Source organism: Exophiala viscosa (genome assembly GCF_022695815.1).
Source record: "Exophiala viscosa unplaced genomic scaffold EDD37scaffold_10, whole genome shotgun sequence".
Classification (NCBI taxonomy): Eukaryota; Fungi; Ascomycota; class Eurotiomycetes; order Chaetothyriales; family Herpotrichiellaceae; genus Exophiala; species Exophiala viscosa.
In genome coordinates, this window is record NW_026944362.1 from 884,279 (window position 1) to 901,552 (window position 17,274).

Here is a 17,274-nt window from a genome sequence, read left to right on the forward strand (position 1 = left end):
ACATCGCTGTTCACGTCGCTCTGTCTGTTCATCGTCCTGGCTTCGACGTGACGTTGCTCAACTTTTGGCTCGGCCATGGTCAGATTGACGCGACCAGAAAGACACGGTCTAGAATTTTCAAGGCCAAGTCTAGTCAAGGGAGTGAACAGGGTCGCAAAGAACCGGTCTGAGGTTGGACCTTAGCGAGACAGTTCAAAGAGAAGAATGGCTCCTCCACGGGGAGAACCTGGACTTTATGCCTGCCCCGTATGGAACCGCTAATCTGGGGAAAGCAAAATGTCGTTCTCATAACGCGCCAAGTCGTCTACTCTGGGCGCACGAGGCAGGCCGAGTTCGAATCGCCGAGAGATCCACATATCGCCGCTCGAAACACGGATATCTGCGCACTGGCCGAAGCTCGACTCGCCTTGAGCGGCGATTTCTCCACTCCATGTTTCGCCCATCGGCACAGGTTCTCAGTGTGCATTGCTCTGTCTGTCATTGCAAATTGCCTGCCGGCTTGCTCAGACCTTGGCCATTGCTGTGGACCTGCTAGCTCGAAAGTTGAAGAGCGTTGACCTCCTCTTTCATGGCACAAGATCCGTCCACCACCATTGACTTGATTGGTCCAGTTGACTAGAACTGGCGTAAGGTACATGCAATGTCCAATCTGTTTGATCGGGTAGGTACGAAAAATCTTGCATCGGCAGCTGAGGATCCTGAAAAGTATTGCCCCACGTGGCGTCCGCGCCGAGCAGATTGTTTTGGCTCCTGATGTCGGCGTGCGTCGAAGACACCGGAGGCATGCTCACCGCTGGTGAATCGGCGCTTCGTGTAAGTGGCGTAGGATTCAATACGACATTCCAGTGAGAGCACAGATCGGGCCCAAACACCGAGAAAAAGTCTTCCTGACCAGCTTCGACGCGGAGTTGGATAGCTTGGTTGGATACCGTCTCGGGATTTGCCAATCGTCGGGTCGACTGGATGACGCGCTCAGCGCCAAAAGCCGTGTGAAACCGCTTCTTCAGGTGCTCAATAGCTTGATCTGTAATTCTGGTTTCCTTCTCCGCCGCAAATGACAGAGGTGCGAATCGGTGAGACGACACTTGAAGCAGTGAGGCCACAAGCAAATAAAAGATGGAGGGCGGTGACACAAATGCAATGTCTCCCCAATCCAGGTACTCTTCAAAGATACCAGATATGAAACTGGCCGCGAGTACTGAGATGGCGGATGGACAGCGGTCTGGCGCACCTTGTCGAAAGAGGATAATAAGGATTACAAAGTAAGGAACATGCAGTTGTCGACTCCGCACGGTATACGGGTTCAGAGCGTGCGTCTCACGGTGGCAAAGGTGGAAGACTTTCGGTAGACTGTGTAGCCATGACAAAAGCGTCTTCTCCGTTTCTATCCGCCTTTGTTGTGTGAGGTCGCCTCGCAAGCAATGTTGCGTCAGGTCTCCCAGTATTTGGGTGATTTGGACGAAGTTGACAAACAAGAGAGCGTCTTCATCGAAGGAGTTGAAGTCACGTTTGTCCAGCGGTCTCACACTGGAGTCTTGCAGGTTGATAGCTCGCGGACGACCGTGACTGGTGGCAATCTGGTTGTCTCTAGACTAGCCCGATGTTAGAGATTATCGTGATATCGAGGCGATTGATGTAGACCTACCACGAGTGCCCACCACAATTTCCTCCGCAACTGATACTGAGGATGGCGGAAGTCTGGCTGCCTGTGAAGGCCGATCTGGTGGGCCAAGGCCACCCCCATTCGAAGCCAGAAGCTGCTATTGTCGACCGAAATATGTTCTGGACCTGTTTGATTCCACCACTGTAGAAACACTGTGCCAACAATGACATGCACAGTGTTATTCTCGACGCCCGAGTAGAAGACTGACTTGGCACGCTGATAGCAGAGAGCGCCGAGCTCTGCGGCGCGCGGAGCTTGGGAAACCTTGCTCCCAGCGGCCAAAATTGACAGCATCAAGAAGTTGGGCTGTGCATTTGACTCGAACATCGCGCGAATCGCGTCTGGTGAGAGCAACGGCATCCATGGCCAGCATCTCTTCAGGAAGCTGGAGAGCAAGCTTTGACGCATAGACCGGGGGACGAGTGATTCAGTGTCGAGAATTTGAAGCGTGGTTTCGGGGTTCGCAGAAGTCGTACGTGGGTCTGGAGACTTTTGATATTGTGAGGCATGGGCCTCATCGATAGGCACATGAGCGTCAAGATAGTCGGACCGACCCAGGTAGCTAGACTCGAGAGGACTTGCAGAGGTTGCCATGTTGAGACTGTTGTCATCTAGGCGTCCATGGGCGGTGGGGGAAGGGAGTTGCTGCGGAACATCGTTGTCCCTCTTTCGCTTGCGTATATGAGGTCTGCTAAGTCAGCGAGTGGTTCAAGAATAGGGACATAACAACAGACCTGCATTCAATACCCAGCTTCTGACAGTTGGGACAAGGCCCGAGTGGTTCACCTGTAAAGGGCGTGATGTGGCATTTGATTTTACGAGCATGGCAATGTGCGCATGCCTGTCCTGGCTTGTTAGCCTTTACAGGCAGGGTTTGCCGTACCGACGACATCATCAGCAATCAAGAGCAGCATTGCATGTGTAGATTGCCTGCCACAAATGGTAACCATGGGGAATGGATGATGGAGAGACGAAGAGATGGAGATGTATCGAGGCCGAGTATAAGTGATCCACAGTACTATCTCTAAGCTCAATTGTGCTTCCCCGTATATCACTTGATGGCTAACAAGGCTGAACCACGAACCCATTCACGTCAAGATAGAGGTCCGAAGAACTCCCTCTAGCTTGGTCGGACAGTATACTAGGCCATTCACACTTCTTTCACGAATCCCACCTCTACAAGTTTGTCCACCGACACGTTTAATGCTTGCACCTTGGACCTCGTGTTCTCCCTGATCCACAAGAACATTTCCAGCAGAGCTCTTCTGACAATATTGGTTCCAGGCCTGACGCGCAATTGCTCCTTCCCGACCACATAGACGACCTGACTGTCATAGGCGAGCTGCAACTCGGCCAACCGCTCTGCGATTTCTGAATGCTGGGACGAAGGCCTCGGTGACTTCACGACTCTTTCCCCGAAGACAGTTTCCTTCTTCGCAGGGTCGACTGGACCGCTGCCATGGAAGGGCTGATCGTGCACGCCGTCCCGAATGACAAAGTCTCGAATCTGTTCGTAGAGAAGGAGGCCCAAGTTCTGTGTGATGATTTCATCATTGTACCCATGACGGATGATGATACGGAAGCAATTGGGCATAGGGCGTTTGCTGTCCCCTTCATTCCCGATGTAGCACCATGTCACCTTGTATCGTTCTTCGGGTGGAACGGTGGGTACATGCAGCGGTCTGAGGTGGAAAAAGACAATGACATCAGGAGCTGCGTGGAATCGTTGAAGGAAGTGCGTAAAGACCGTGGGCGTCGTGGAGGGAGCGCCAGCCTTGTCGAAGAAGATCCCAAAGCCATTGATGTGGGTGATCTCCTGCCCGCCAAACGCTGGCGTGAGTTTGAGCTTCCGGCTGAAATCGCTCGTACTTTCAATAGTACGGAGCATGTGCGAGGGAGGGAAGCGGTCCGAGGCCTCGGAGTGCCACTGTTGTTCTTTGCCAAATCTCCACAAGACGAAAATGCAGGCCAGGACCATAGCGAGGGCCAGAGTGAACCAGGCGCCCTGAGGTACTTTGGTCAACGCAGCAGACAGGAACATACCGTCCCAGAGAGCAAAGATCAGCCACACAATCCCCACGATAATCGCTGGGACGCGCCAAACGATCAGGGCCACCACGGCCACCATATTCGTCGTGATGAATGTTACAAGGATCACACAGACACCATACGCATGGCCAAGGTTTGTAGTATTCGTGTAGACGCCAGTGACAATGACAGTGCCAATCATAAGTAGCCAATTTGCGAAAGGAATATAGACCTGGCCGTGGAAGGTCTTCGATGTGTGCACAATCTTGATCTGTGGGAAGTATGATAGTTTTTGTATTTGTGTGAGGAGCTGGAAGCATGCCGTGATCATCTGCAGATGGTCAGGGTATTGTATCGAGAGACTTGTGCTCTAACGGCACACGCTCCGGCAAAGGAAGACTTACAGCTTGACTCGCAACGATAGCCGCCAGGATGGCAATGATGAGTGATGGCCAAAAGCACCCTGGAGGAACCGTATTGTAGAACGGATTGGTCCAGGCACTGCGGTCATCGGAAATATAGGCAGCTTGTCCAATGTAGCCAAGCAAAAGGCAAGGAAAGGCAAAGACCAGCCATGAAAGCTGGACAGCACGTTGAGTAAAGGCTCCGAGGTCGGCGAAGAGTGCTTCGCAGCCAGTGAACGCAAGTAGAATTCCCCCGAGGCTCTTCCAACCTTCTTGCTTGTTTCGCACAAGGTAGGCTCCCGCAAAGTAAGGAGAGAAAGCCTTCAGGACGGACGCATCGTGGCGAGCAAGGTTGTAGATACCGAAGACCGCATTGAACAGTAACCAGATAATGACGATAGGAGCGAAGGTGCTCGCCAATTTGGTGATGCCAAACGGCTGAACCAAGAACAGCGCGACCAAAATTGCGCAGGAAGAGCCGATGATGGTGGCACTGCTGATTCCAGGTGACACCACTTCGATGCCCTGAATTGCACCTAGGACTGACTGAGCCGGTGTGAGCACGCCGTCACTCATGACGAGGGCAACACCTAGGATACCGACGACCTTCAGGAACCATTGTATTGCACGGGATCTCTCCATGAAATCTCGTGCCGTGCGGGCCGGCTTTCCCAGTTCTGAGGTGACGTGACGTTTCATTCTGACCATTTGTTCCTCGCGTTGATCGCGGCGAACAATATTGGCGTATCGGGACAGAAGGGAGAAGAGAGCGAATGTACCTCCCTCGCCTTCGTCGTCCGCCCGCAGGACAATGAGACAGTATTTGACGCTAACCATGATGGTGAGAGACCAAATGATCAGCGACAAAGCGCCAAGCAGGTCAGCGTCGCTAGGATCAGCTGTGAAAGTGGATGAATACACGTATAGAGGACTGGTGCCGATGTCGCCATAAATGACTCCTACGGATTGGTAGGCAAGCCAAGTCAACTTCCAGCCGGAGAAGCCCTTGCGTGCATCAGCACTATACTGTTCAAATCTTCGGTCAAGATCACATACCTGCTTTGTTTTGATGTCTCGCTCGTCGGCCTCGTTGGCCTCGGCGTCGATGTCATCAAGTTCCGGGCGCAAGCCACGGTTTTTGGCTGGAAGGCTTCCAACACCGGTGGCTTCCCTGCTCCTCAATGTATAGACCCCTCCACCTCCGCCACGAGACTGCACAGGATGGATGGCATCGTCGACATTGTTTTGTGGTCGAGCCATAGGCAGGTAAGCACCTCAAGCAGGAGATGTCGAGACTGTGGCTGCGGAGCTCGCAGTGATCGGCCCCGAAAAGAAGGAAGAGAAAGCACCGTAGAGGAGGACAAATACGAGTAGCGAAAATGGGAATAGAGAAGCAAGTACGGACAGGAACGCAGAGGTTCAAATACACACCAGGAACCGTGAAGGAATGCACGTGCGGGAGCACAAAGAGGTACTTGAAGAGTCTAGCAGCACTGCCATGCTCGTCCCGTCCACCACACCAGAACGGCGCAGGGAACCCACTCCAGTCGATCCACAGATACGGATGAAAGAGCCTGGTCAGGGAAGCAAGTAATGTAAGGGCGTAAGTACATGGGCGACAGATGAGAGCAGTTGAGATCTTTCAGGGCAAATCGTGCACACGGGTGCCACAATCCACGTACCTTTGAAGTGGGTGTAGCGAGCGTGGGGTGTCAACCAGTGGTGCCGATTGAAGCCAACAACGGGATTCAGCTTGATACACTGATGAGGATGGCTGAAGGTTGCAGCATGGTGGGTCGTGGGATATAAGATAAATGCCTCATGCAATTGACAATCAGAGCGAGAATTGTGCTCTGAGAACGAGTAGCAGTCAGAGAAGGGAGGTGGTTGTTGTTGGAGGAAATCTAGCGGTTCCGTCTTGCCGGGCTGTCTGTCATATTTCTGGATGAGGCAGGTTGGGTTGACCTTAAGTTAGTATCCCACTCAACCCCCAGACCTGATCTGAGTACCTAACTTAGGTATCTTATATCACTGCCGTAGCTCGTGGATGTGTGAGATATTTGGGATTGGAGATGGACTGCAACATGTGGCTACGAGCTTGGTCGGTGGAGGGAACTTTGACCGAAATCATTGTTGCTCAATTCGCTGGTCTAATCTAGCCATGCTACATACATTGCATTGTTCGTCACGATCGGCATCCCAACAATACTCTATTCTGTTCTCTTCTTCCCTTCTTCCATGTAGCCCATGTTGGCCAAACTCATATTGCGAGATCTTCGGTCCCTTCCACCAGTCGCTGCAATCAGATGTCCAATGATCTTGTCCTTCTGAGCCCTCGCTAAAGTATCATGAAACGCTTCCGTGGCCGATGGAGGTGTATTCAGCTTGGGCCAGTTGACGTAGATCGGACCATGCGAATAAATGAACTGAAGAGACCACCCGGCAACCACCATACAAAGTACGATGAAAAGTCGCAGTGGCCACACCGCAGCCTCAGGAGGACGACGAGTAAGAAGGGCCGTCAAAATGATGAATACCGAAGCCGCCAAGATGTAGGGAATGGCTTGTAGGATGAGCGGCCTCGGGTCTTTGAACGTCGTGGACGACCCGACACCGTAAGTAGACGGAAGATACGTGCCGAGGAAGAGATCGAAACCGTCCTGTCGAGGTCCGTCCAAGAAATTGTTGCGTATATATCGAGTGGCTGAATTGTTGAAGTCTTGCGCCATGCCGGCCCTTGTCCGTTTACCGGTGCGTGTAAAGTCGGTTTTCAATGCGCCTGTTCCAGAGTACGACTTGGACACGACGTTCGCATTGTCCGCCCACACATTGCGGAACAGCAATTCAAGTGCAGCATCGTCGCTAGCCTTCTCTCCCTGTTGCAAGATACCAAGATCTTGGAGTTGCTGGGTCAAGGCCCATCTGCCCAGCATGCTTTGCACGACGTTGGTCCGGTCGAGACAGTCCATACAATTGGTGCGTACGACCGCGGTCTGCAATGATCGGATCTCAAGGGCACCCGACGGATTGCCGGGCAGTTCCACGCCGCGGAAGTATTGACCCTTCCTCAGTCCATCCATCAGCTCGTCCAGCAGAAGTTCGGCACGGTGCCACTTTAACCCCTTGGTTTCATTGTGGAAGTCGAAATACACATAATGCAATCGGTCCATATTCTGGCTTGGCTCATCTGGGCGAATTTCGTGGAACCTCTCATCAGTCTCCCGCCCGCCTTTGACTGACTCTTCTGGAGACTTGACGAGAATTCGAATCACTTGTTCATAGGCCTTCTTCACACGTTCTTCTCTTCCTCGCGTATTGACTAGATTCACCAGGTAGTTTTCGCCATAGATTCTGATCTGTTCGTCAAAATGCTTGCGTGCGGCATCTACAGCTGACTCGATGCCACGAATCTGGAGTTTGGGCGTATAGTGTAGGTCGTTGATTTCGGCCCAGTACACGGGCACACTTCCACGGGTCTGGACGTACGCTAGGATTTGAGTCTCGGCCGACTGTGGCCCAGTCTTCTGCACGCCCTGGCTGCCAGCATATCCCGTCGGCTGGCCGGAGACATCATTCAAGATGACGATCTGCTCCGTCTCGTTGAAGTTGGAGACATGACCTTGTTCGTCGATACCCCGAGAAAAGTACCTGGTACCACCACGGAATCTGGATCTCCGCGTGATCAGAGCAAATGTGAAGCTGGTCGATTTGATAGTGGCTGGTTTGATCTCCAACATACCAAACATGACAGGTAAGATGAATGGATCAGCTCCTGGCTGCTGCTGACCCCTCAGTCCGCCTGCAGATCCACCTCCCGTCCTGAAGTCGATAAGATCGGTCTGAATGAAGCGATTCCAGAAGAATCGGTCATCAGCTCGTTTCCACAATGGTTGTGAGAGATCGGACTGTGACTGGCGTTGAAAGGTGGAAGTGACATCGTGGGAGTAGGAGAAATACATGGGCCCAGCCGCAATCAGGCTTTTGACATAGGAAAGGTATGTGTCCTCGTCAGGATCGTGGACTGCTCGCTCTCGCAAAGGGAGGAACTCTGTAGCCACGACCTTGTACACCATGTGGCCTCTTATCCTGCCCATAGGCTGAGCTTTGGTGATGACAATAACATACTTGTCCAGCTTGAGCTTGATGATTCCTAGTATACCCGCGATGCTTGAGACACGTTTGGCACCTAGAAGGGCTCCATCGTTGAGTCTGATATCTCCCGACGGGCGTTCCACTACGAGAGTAGGCGCGGAGGGGGTCGAGGGTGAGGTGAAGGCATAGTGGCTTGTCGAAGCGTGGACGTTGATGTCGCGGAAAGGTAGAAGGTTTGCCATTGCTGTGGCTATGGGAGCTTGAGAGCTTTGGTGAGAGACGTTGTCTCACCACTAGAGTATCATTTTGGATCGTAGCTGTGGGTGAGAATGCGACGGTGGAATTCGCTGGTGGCTTGCGCAGACAGACAAGACCTACAACAAGTACAGATGAGATGCAGCCGCAGCCGCATTATTGCTTTGGTTGGACCTGATTTGCCCTGCGTCGTCATCCTTGGCTGGCGGGCCGTCACCCCAACAGCCTCCAACTAACAACTTTACAGGCATACCATTCCACCATCAAACATTCCTCAATCCCGCTACACTACTACTACTCGTACTTGCCACATTCTACACCCATCACCGACACATATACCTTTCAGCGCGGAAACGACAAGTGTTTCGATAGAGCCCACCCCAATATGGCCGCAAGAGCTCCCGCTGGTCGACCTGGCGCAGGCGGCCGATTTGCCCAATTCAAGCTCGTGCTTCTCGGTATGTTGAGGACTGCATAGAGATGCTGATAAGGAGGCTGACTCGTTTCTAGGTGAATCCGCAGTGGGAAAGGTACTATTCCAATCGAGTCCGACAGCGCACTCTTGTCTGACTTCCTCCAGAGCTCATTAGTGCTTCGTTTCGTCAAAGACCAATTTGATGACTACCGCGAATCCACGATCGGCGCTGCCTTTTTGACACAAACAATCTCCCTAGATGAGAACACGACGGTCAAGTTTGAGATCTGGGATACTGCGGGTCAAGAAAGATACAAATCACTGGCGCCCATGTACTACCGGAATGCAAACTGCGCCGTTGTTGTTTACGATATCACACAGGCCGTACGTCTTTGGCCACCAATAGCCGGGAATCATTGCTGACGCAGTCTCTAGGCATCGCTGGACAAAGCAAAGTCGTGGGTAAAAGAGCTGCAGAGACAAGCCAACGAGAACATCATCATTGCTCTAGCGGGCAACAAAGTCGATGTGGTCAACGAACATCCCGATAAGCGTGCTATTCAGACCGCCGACGCGGAAGCCTATGCTAAAGAGGCCGGCCTGCTATTCTTCGAGACATCGGCCAAGACAGCGACCAACGTACACGAACTCTTCACAGCCATTGCCAAAAAACTTCCTCTTGATCAAGCCGGGCCCCGCAACTTGAGATCGAACCCCCGCCCAGGAGTGGACCTGCGACCTGAATCAACCACAACGCAAGGAGCTGGTGGTTGCCAGTGTTAATCACTCCGCTTTGTCGATTTTCGTTTTGAGCTAGCAGGCGTATGGTCGGAGCCTGTGGCCAGGAAGGAAGCTGGATATGGGTTGAGATTTTGTTTTTGGCGATCCATTGGCGGCGCTTTGCAGGGAGTCGTGGGAATTGAGAACGAAAGAGGCAGCGTTGCTGTCGGCTCACACGTCAGGAGGCCAACCCAACAGATGAGTCAAAGTTGAACGATTTCAGAGCCGAGTACCGCCGATGCCATCGTGAGATTATATTACACTTAAAGGGCCGTTCTGAAACGGTTTCGACGACGGACGGGATTATCTGTTTAGCACCATACTTAATGCTTAGACAATATGTTCTCACACTTTTCGCTATACTGATCCACCACTTCTGGTCCCAGCCTTGTCTCCTACTAAGCCCGCCATCTCGAGCAGCGCTCTCGCGCCATCCTTATCCCCACCGAAATTGACTCCACGCCGTCTCGCAGCCTCAGCCTCTTCCCAAGCAAGACGCTTCTTCTGTTTCGTAAGTTCATCCTCCCCCGCGCCTTGTTCGGGGAAACTGATCCCCCAGACCTCGAGACTATCGATGTCGAACTCGACTTTCTTCCGCTGCGCGGTCGTGGGCTGGTGCGTCTGCGCCGTTTCGAGACCCGGATCGGTCACGAACGCGCCTGTTCCTGCCTGGCCGTCGTGCTGGAACGTCGCAGTCGACATGTCCCTGTCGATCAGCAGACCTACGGGTCCGAGAACGGGCGCAAGAGGAGCCGCGTTCGTCCGTGATTGCTGGGGGATGACGCAGCCTAGTGCTATACCCGTCTTGTTTGAGAAATAGGACCACGGGGTTGTGCGGTTGTACGGGTTCGCGGCGAAGACTGCCTGGCGCGGTTGAAGCTGGAAGAGGCATGGTTTCGGGCCCTCGTATGATGGTGGTGGTCTGGAGCCGGAACCGGAGCTGGGGTCGTGCCATTTCTCGGGCATGTATGCGCCTAGGGTTATCGTCTTGCTCGGCTCGGGCGTATCGTTCAGGCTGCCCGAAATGAGCAGTAAAGTGCCTGATTGCCAGGACATGACTTGTCTTGAGAAGGAGCTGAGGGATGTCCCATCTGAGGAGGACGAGTAGAGGCGATTGAATCTTGCGCCTGAAGCAAAGATGTTGAGTAACGAGCCTGACGGGTTGAATAGTTTGAGGGACATGGACATTTGGGAGAGGAGTGTGTCGGTGAATATGGAATAGCTGTCGTCCTCGGGGTTGCGGTATATAGGTGAGGGTTTGGGTTCGATGGTGATGATGGGTTCCGGTGTGTCGCGGTGTTTGTTCAAGTTGATGTTTTTGCTAAACAAGAAATGTTCGAAGAGGTTGTTGAGAGGGTCGAAAAGCTCAGGGATCGCTGTAGCGACAGTTTTGACGAAGTTCGCGTACCGGACGCCATTGTTGTGCGCGTCGGGGTCGAATGCGGCGACAGTGGCATCGGCTGATACATTCAGCGCCTGCAGTTTCTCTGAGTCCATTTTGTCTCCGTAGCTACCAAGTGGTGTCAATGGTTCGAGACCAGCGATGAGCAGTAGAAACATGATTAGCTTCTTGAGGTTGTCTGCAGGGATCATGGCGTGATGAATCTTGCGATCTGTTCGCTGGTCTTGCTTGAAGACTTCGATCGCGTCCAGTGCGTCCAGCGCAGCAAGTGCCAGGTCATCGTCATCCTCGTCCTCATCGTCGTTTGCGGGTTCGTCGATAGCAAATCCCGAAGCATGAGACTGCATGCCTTCTTGTACTTCTCGTTCCTTCATCATGTCATCGGGTAATTGATCACGAACAAGTGCATCCATGTCCGGTTTCTCCTTGGGTAAAGAAACGCTGGCTTTTCGGTCGAACACCGCCAGACTTCGAAATAACAATTTGGCTTTGTCCTGGTCGCCTCGTTTCAAGACTTTCTTGTACCTACCGGTCATGATGGTCACGATCTTCAGCATGGCTTCTCTGGTCAATATACATGGTGCGAGAGCTGGAAATGGAAATGCTCCTAGATAGGTGCACATCTGGTATATGACTGGCCCAGCCTTGAGGGGTTCGGGTAAAGCAAGAAAGCGACATAAGGTGTCCTCTTTCCAATACTCGAGATCCTCTTGATGGTCGGCTAGGGTCTTGAAGTTGTCTTTGTAGTGAGCGATCTCCAGGTGTGAGTAACATTTGGACGCAAAGCGTAGAGCCAATTCGTGGCTCAATTGCTCTTGATACGATCAGATTCAGCCTCGTCAAGCGATTGAATCGACTTACCAACCGGCACTTCCCTGCTGGGTTCTGCGGATTGCGACTGACCCATTTTAACTCATCTGTAGGACTCTGCATATTGCATGTCTAGAAGATACATGTTGACATTAGCATCATACGGCATGAGATCATGTGAAGAAATGCGTCCAATCAGCTTAGAATTCACCGTATGACATTTATCCGGCGCATCTCGAGCCCTTCGACGCATTTTCGGACAAGTTCAGAGAAATATCGATCGCCGCATGCAAACGACCTCTTCATAAGCATATGGCATGATGCCGTTTACCTTATGGTGCCAAAATGGCCCTTGAGGGCTTCATCAAACCTAGTCCCTCGGAGTCGCACATTTGCGACAAGGTCTGCAGCCATGAAGCGGACGTACGCAGTAAGTGACAAGACGACCCGAGCCCGAAGCGAAGTAACCGACCTCATAGGATGCCGTTGCGGCTCTGAATACGCTGCAATCCAACTTTGCAATTGTTGACGCCGTCCGAAAGTCTGGCGGCAAAATGAATGAGCTGTCCATTCCAGAAATGAAAGAGTGGCTCAGAAAGATTGGATATCAAGTATGCGACAAGTGAGCCTGCGGCGAAACGCTTGACGAGTTCGTACGACTGACCCAGCGACTGCTAGCCCTCAGACCTCAATGCATTGAAAGCCATACACATCGCTGGAACGAAGGGAAAGGGCTCCGTCTCAGCATTTATCTCGTCCATCTTGACGCATTTCAACGAAACCGGAGGACCACGTTCGCTATCAAAAGTTGGACTATTTACTTCTCCTCACCTACGGTTTGTGCGCGAAAGAATACAGATAAATGGGCAACCTCTCTCCGAGGAGCAATTCGCACGATACTTCTTCGAGACATGGGATCGATTTGAAAATGCGTCAAAAGCAGCAGGTGAAGACCCTGAAGCCCCAGGAGCGAAGCCAGCCTATTTCAGATTCCTCAACATCATGGCCTTTCACGCATACCTTAGCGAGAAGGTCGACACTGCTGTGATCGAGTGTGGGGTCGGTGGTGCATATGATAGCACAAACGTCCTTGAGTCCCCAGTGGTGACAGGCATCACAAGTCTGGGCATTGATCATGTGGCAATCCTAGGTTCGAGCATAGGCGAAATCGCGTGGCACAAGGCTGGTATCATGAAGTCTGGAATCAAGTGCTTTACCCCAACCACTCAGCCTGAAGAGGCGAAACAAGTCTTGGAGCGTGTCTCCAACCAGACAGGCAGTCCACTTGTATACGTTGATATTGATCCCAACATCGCGAGCGGAAAGACCAAACTTGGGCTCGAAGCGGAGTTTCAGAAAACCAATGCAAGCCTTGCCGTGGTCATTGCGAAAGAGTGGCTCCAACAACAGGGCTATACTGAAGTACCAGACTTCGAGCAAAGGGTCAGGCGTGGACTAGAAACAGTCCAGTGGCCAGGACGTTGTGATACACGATACGAGGCTGGTATTCGGTGGTGTATCGACGGCGGTCATACTCTAGAGAGCATCGAGCTCGCCGGGCAATGGTTTGCCTTGCAATTGACGACAACCACCACCACCACCGACACACCGTCTAAGACGTCACACCCGCAACCACGATTCCTCATCTTCAATCAACAAACCCGCGATGCAGCCTCTTTAGCCACAGCGTTGTTCAACACCTTATCAACAGCGCTCAAAGACCCCCATCCTTTCACTCACGCCATCTTCTGCACGAACACCACTTTCAAAGAGACTGGCTTCCGCCCTGACCTCGTGTCCGTCAACACGAATGCGTCGGACGTTGAATCGCTCTCGGTGCAGAATCACCTGGCCAAGACGTGGAAGCAGATCGACCCGGCTGCACAGGTCGACGTTGTGAGAACAATCGAGGAAGCCGTCGCGCTTGTCAGAAACTTCGCGAGTTCCAACCGAACCCATGAAAAGGGCCAACCTGATCAAGTCACCGCACTAGTAACAGGTAGTCTACACCTCGTCGGTGGCTTTCTCGAAGTATTAGAAACTTCCAACCCAGACTAAAATACCCATTTCGCACATGATCGTCAACTGGAAACATGTGCTGTTCAACCACCAAAACTACAGTAGTGATAGAAATATATATATATTCCGGGCCTCATCGCCCCTGAGGAAGTCACTAGAGATTACACAAAAGCGACTTTTTCTCGGCGTCTCATGTACATATATTCAACTCGCCTGGCCTGTTGTGTTTCAGTTCAATTCCATTCCCACGTTGGGTTCGCTTGCCGATCGTAAATAACGCCCATAACATCATTTCTATAAATACATACGAGAAGATCTCATTGTTCACTGCCTCCACTGGTTTCGTCCGACGGTCGGACTGACAGGACTCACCATCCGATCATACAGACTCTGTCTGTGGTCCTCTCCGTCACCGCCCGGCGAAGGCAATGTGCCCACACCACTACTCGCACTCTCATTCGTGTGCTGATACGAAAAGCGCTGACCACCTGTGCCCTCAGCGTGCGTCGTTCCGTGACGGGCACCAGCGTGTTCTTCCGGTTCTTCCATGATCGGTTGCACGCTGCTGCTCTCACTACCTTCTCTGTCGTGGTTGCCGAACCGTAGACTTTGGCCGCGGTTGTTGCGCCATGTGTTCTGCGCGGGGGTAAGTGGCCAGGGCGGGGTCTCGTTCGTGGCGGTGCTTGTTGTGCTGTACTCACTTTGAGTACTTGGCTCGCTTGGTGTGGACACCTCTTGAGCGGGTGTGTGAGCGTTATTGCCTGGCGGAAAACGTACTGTGCGTAGCGGAGAAGTGCCGTTTCCGTTGCCGTTATAGCTTGTCATGGGTGAAGGACGGTACTCTTCGCCCGACGAGCTGGATTGCGTGTTGGAGTACGTGTGTCCGTAACCGGCAGAGTACCCGTAATCCTGAACAGCTGAGTGTCGCGGCTGACCGTCGTTGTTGTAGGGCGTGGCAAGTTCGTAGGGTGGCTTGGGTCGTTCGGTGCCGGCCATTTCGTGACGCTTGGCGTTCAAGGGTGGTGTTGGGTCGTCTTCCATTGAAGTGTGGCTGACTTGTTGGACCTCGCCGCCGGAGGATGCTGGGGAGGTTTGTTTCATTGTCGGGGCGCACGAGGCGCCGTTGATCCAGCGTGTGATGCGGCTGTTGCTGGAAGCGCTGGATTTCTCGGATGCGCTGCTGCGGACTCTGCGGCGGCGGCGAACGAGGAGGAATAGTAGGAGTAGGATGAGTAGTAAGATAAGAGCTGCCGCGATGGCGATGCCGATGATGGCGCCTTTGCTGACACCTCCACCACCGCCACTTTTACTGCTGGATCCACTGCCACTTGATGTAGTGCTGTTTGAAGAAGATGAACTGCTGTTGGTCGAGCTGACGGATGGGTAGGGGTAGTATGAAGTGATTGCTCGTGCGTATTTTGTGGAAAAGATGCCACTGAGCGCGCTGTCGGACCAGGTGGCAGTTTGCGTAGAACCACCAGAAGTGGTGCCACCGATGACCTTCGAGACAACATCGGGTACCTTATACTCGGACCAGGTGTTGGGGTCATACGTGTCCTGGAACTCGAGTGTGTTCAGGTTGAAGACTTGGATGATACCTCCAGCGACGCACTCCGCCTGGTTCTGATGGATACCGCCTACCACAAACATTTGGTCGGGATAAGGCATCACACAACGGTGGCCGGAACGACCGTGGGAAGTAGTCCCGCTGTAACCCTTGACCCATGTGAACGAAGGGATTGAAAGGATCCAGACGTCGTCGGACGGCTCATCATCTGCGTTGAGACCATCGTATCCGCCATAGATGTACACGTTATACGAGGAAGAGTCGTTGGCTGCAGCGACGACCGAGCAGAACTCCGTCAGCGCGCCCGGACCAGTGCCGGTAGTATTTTGCAGATACCAGGTCGTCGAATTGATGTCGTAGACAGGCAGAGATGTCATGAAACCCGGATCCTGGGACTCATCTTCTGAGGTCTGTGTCGTGTTCAATCCCGATGCCCAGATTTCCTCTGGTTGGGCGGCGCCTCCTATCGCGACGAGAACTCCGCTGCCTGAAACTGGAATCCAAACGAGTTCGGCATTTGCGCGGAGGGGGATATTATCTGGAATTGTAGTGTTCGTCCACTTCTCGCTCCTCATGACCGACATATCGATTTCGATGAGTGTGTTTGCCGTCACATTTGCTGAAGAGTCTTCATAGTAGATCGGTCCCCAATCCGGCGAGCGCATACCACTGAAATAGAAGCCCAAGTTCTCACTTGGAGCAGACACGCCGGCACCGTTAGTGATGTACCTGGTCACACCGTCTGGGAGGGTCCCCTGGTAGAATCCTGGGGTCCAACTTGATCGATATGTACCATATTGATCAGCTTCGTAGCCTAGGACAGCATCTGCACTCTGCGGCGATGATGAGTCTGTCAAAGGAGCAAGGCCACTATTTATATCAGTATCAAAACAGTGGCAGGCATTTATGTACTGACCCGTATAAGTAAAGCTCATCGTCATTGACGAACATAGTCCCATCGATATAATTAGGGGCAATGTTGTTTCCTGCTCCTCCTGCCTTTGGCATTCGCGAGAACAAAGCAGATAGATTTGTTGTTGCAGTATCGAAGGGTTGCGAGAAATTCAGTCGAAACATATCCCCGGCCACGTTCCCATCACTGCTGACCACCGGTGTCGTGCCATCAACGAAGGCAGTCTGCCACCATAGCTCACCGCCATCAAGGTAGAGCGCATCTCTTACCACACCAGCTCGTAATCGGGCCCAGTTACATATCGTATAATTCTCTGTGGTTGATTGCGCATTCACCGTTCCCAACACTGCCCCTCCAAGTAGTATACTCTTGCAAAATGACCTCATAACGACTTGTTAAGCATCACTCGAAAGGTCTTATAGCAAGTCCGACGACATTGGAGTCAATTGCGAGTCTCTAGATCCGACAAACAATGGCCACACAATGTGAACGGTTTCTGCGTGCAGTACTCACTGTTGTCTCTTACAAAGACTGAGAAGATGAAAACATGAAACAGTTGACGAGCAGATGCCTACCTGTTCAACCAATATTTGCCACTCGAGGACACCGCTCAAGGGCATCATCTCCGTGGTCTGCTCGAGCCGTCATTGGACATAGGGGTCATGTCAAGCCATTGTCGACATTCAGGGTCTTTGAAATGCCCAAATGAGCCTGATAGCAAACGTTACTTTGACTGAATGTAAGGGTGCGTCATAGCAAAATGAACAAGGGCAGAAGCGAGTAACAAGTCAAAAAACTGAACCGGCTCCAGGCTGTCTGCCGCTAGCCTAGGGTGGCCGCTGGAAATCGAGCGATGCAACCTCTCGAATGCGAAGCCTGGAACAAGCGCACAAAGACGGTCTGGCTGATCAGTGTCAATTCAGGCC

At 52.5% G+C, this 17,274-nt stretch overlaps 8 protein-coding genes across 8 annotated transcripts; 2 read left to right on the forward strand and 6 right to left on the reverse strand.

Moving 5' to 3' along the window:
* Positions 1 to 566: 566 nt before the first annotated feature.
* Positions 567 to 2,257, reverse strand: EDD37DRAFT_612074 (fungal-specific transcription factor domain-containing protein; the record flags this gene model as incomplete). Its single annotated transcript, XM_062815327.1, has 2 exons — positions 567 to 1,592; positions 1,646 to 2,257. 2 exons carry the CDS (start codon positions 2,255 to 2,257, stop codon positions 567 to 569), a joined length of 1,638 nt encoding a protein of 545 aa, XP_062667449.1.
* Positions 2,258 to 2,333: 76 nt separating this feature from the next.
* EDD37DRAFT_688090 (uncharacterized protein) lies at positions 2,334 to 2,611 on the reverse strand. Its single transcript, XM_062819953.1, has one exon. It carries the CDS (start codon positions 2,556 to 2,558, stop codon positions 2,355 to 2,357), a length of 204 nt encoding a protein of 67 aa, XP_062667450.1. The 5' UTR covers positions 2,559 to 2,611; the 3' UTR covers positions 2,334 to 2,354.
* Positions 2,612 to 2,813: 202 nt separating this feature from the next.
* Positions 2,814 to 5,355, reverse strand: EDD37DRAFT_652925 (potassium uptake protein; the record flags this gene model as incomplete). The annotated part of the gene is made up of 3 exons (XM_062818502.1): positions 2,814 to 4,022; positions 4,096 to 5,100; positions 5,152 to 5,355. 3 exons carry the CDS (start codon positions 5,353 to 5,355, stop codon positions 2,814 to 2,816), a joined length of 2,418 nt encoding a protein of 805 aa, XP_062667451.1.
* A 593-nt stretch (positions 5,356 to 5,948) lies between these two features.
* Positions 5,949 to 8,606, reverse strand: EDD37DRAFT_122921 (phosphatidylinositol-bisphosphatase). Its single transcript, XM_062809343.1, has one exon. It carries the CDS (start codon positions 8,427 to 8,429, stop codon positions 6,306 to 6,308), a length of 2,124 nt encoding a protein of 707 aa, XP_062667452.1. The 5' UTR covers positions 8,430 to 8,606; the 3' UTR covers positions 5,949 to 6,305.
* Positions 8,607 to 8,827: 221 nt separating this feature from the next.
* Positions 8,828 to 9,640, forward strand: EDD37DRAFT_612077 (GTP-binding protein ypt5; the record flags this gene model as incomplete). The annotated part of the gene is made up of 4 exons (XM_062815328.1): positions 8,828 to 8,900; positions 8,953 to 8,972; positions 9,023 to 9,241; positions 9,293 to 9,640. The coding sequence occupies 4 exons, from the start codon at positions 8,828 to 8,830 to the stop codon at positions 9,638 to 9,640; spliced, it is 660 nt and encodes a 219-aa protein (XP_062667453.1).
* A 335-nt stretch (positions 9,641 to 9,975) lies between these two features.
* Positions 9,976 to 12,019, reverse strand: EDD37DRAFT_594746 (TLD-domain-containing protein). Its single transcript, XM_062814561.1, has 2 exons — positions 11,901 to 12,019; positions 9,976 to 11,853 (listed from the first exon to the last, which is right to left on the reverse strand). Exons 1-2 carry the CDS (start codon positions 11,944 to 11,946, stop codon positions 9,995 to 9,997), a joined length of 1,905 nt encoding a protein of 634 aa, XP_062667454.1. The 5' UTR covers positions 11,947 to 12,019; the 3' UTR covers positions 9,976 to 9,994.
* Positions 12,020 to 12,119: 100 nt separating this feature from the next.
* On the forward strand, positions 12,120 to 14,257 carry EDD37DRAFT_638439 (folylpolyglutamate synthase). Its single transcript, XM_062817103.1, has 3 exons — positions 12,120 to 12,279; positions 12,329 to 12,460; positions 12,528 to 14,257. Exons 1-3 carry the CDS (start codon positions 12,184 to 12,186, stop codon positions 13,905 to 13,907), a joined length of 1,608 nt encoding a protein of 535 aa, XP_062667455.1. The 5' UTR covers positions 12,120 to 12,183; the 3' UTR covers positions 13,908 to 14,257.
* EDD37DRAFT_612080 (uncharacterized protein) lies at positions 14,193 to 16,734 on the reverse strand (the record flags this gene model as incomplete). The annotated part of the gene is made up of 2 exons (XM_062815329.1): positions 14,193 to 16,305; positions 16,352 to 16,734. 2 exons carry the CDS (start codon positions 16,732 to 16,734, stop codon positions 14,193 to 14,195), a joined length of 2,496 nt encoding a protein of 831 aa, XP_062667456.1.
* Between the last annotated feature and the right edge of the window lie 540 nt (positions 16,735 to 17,274).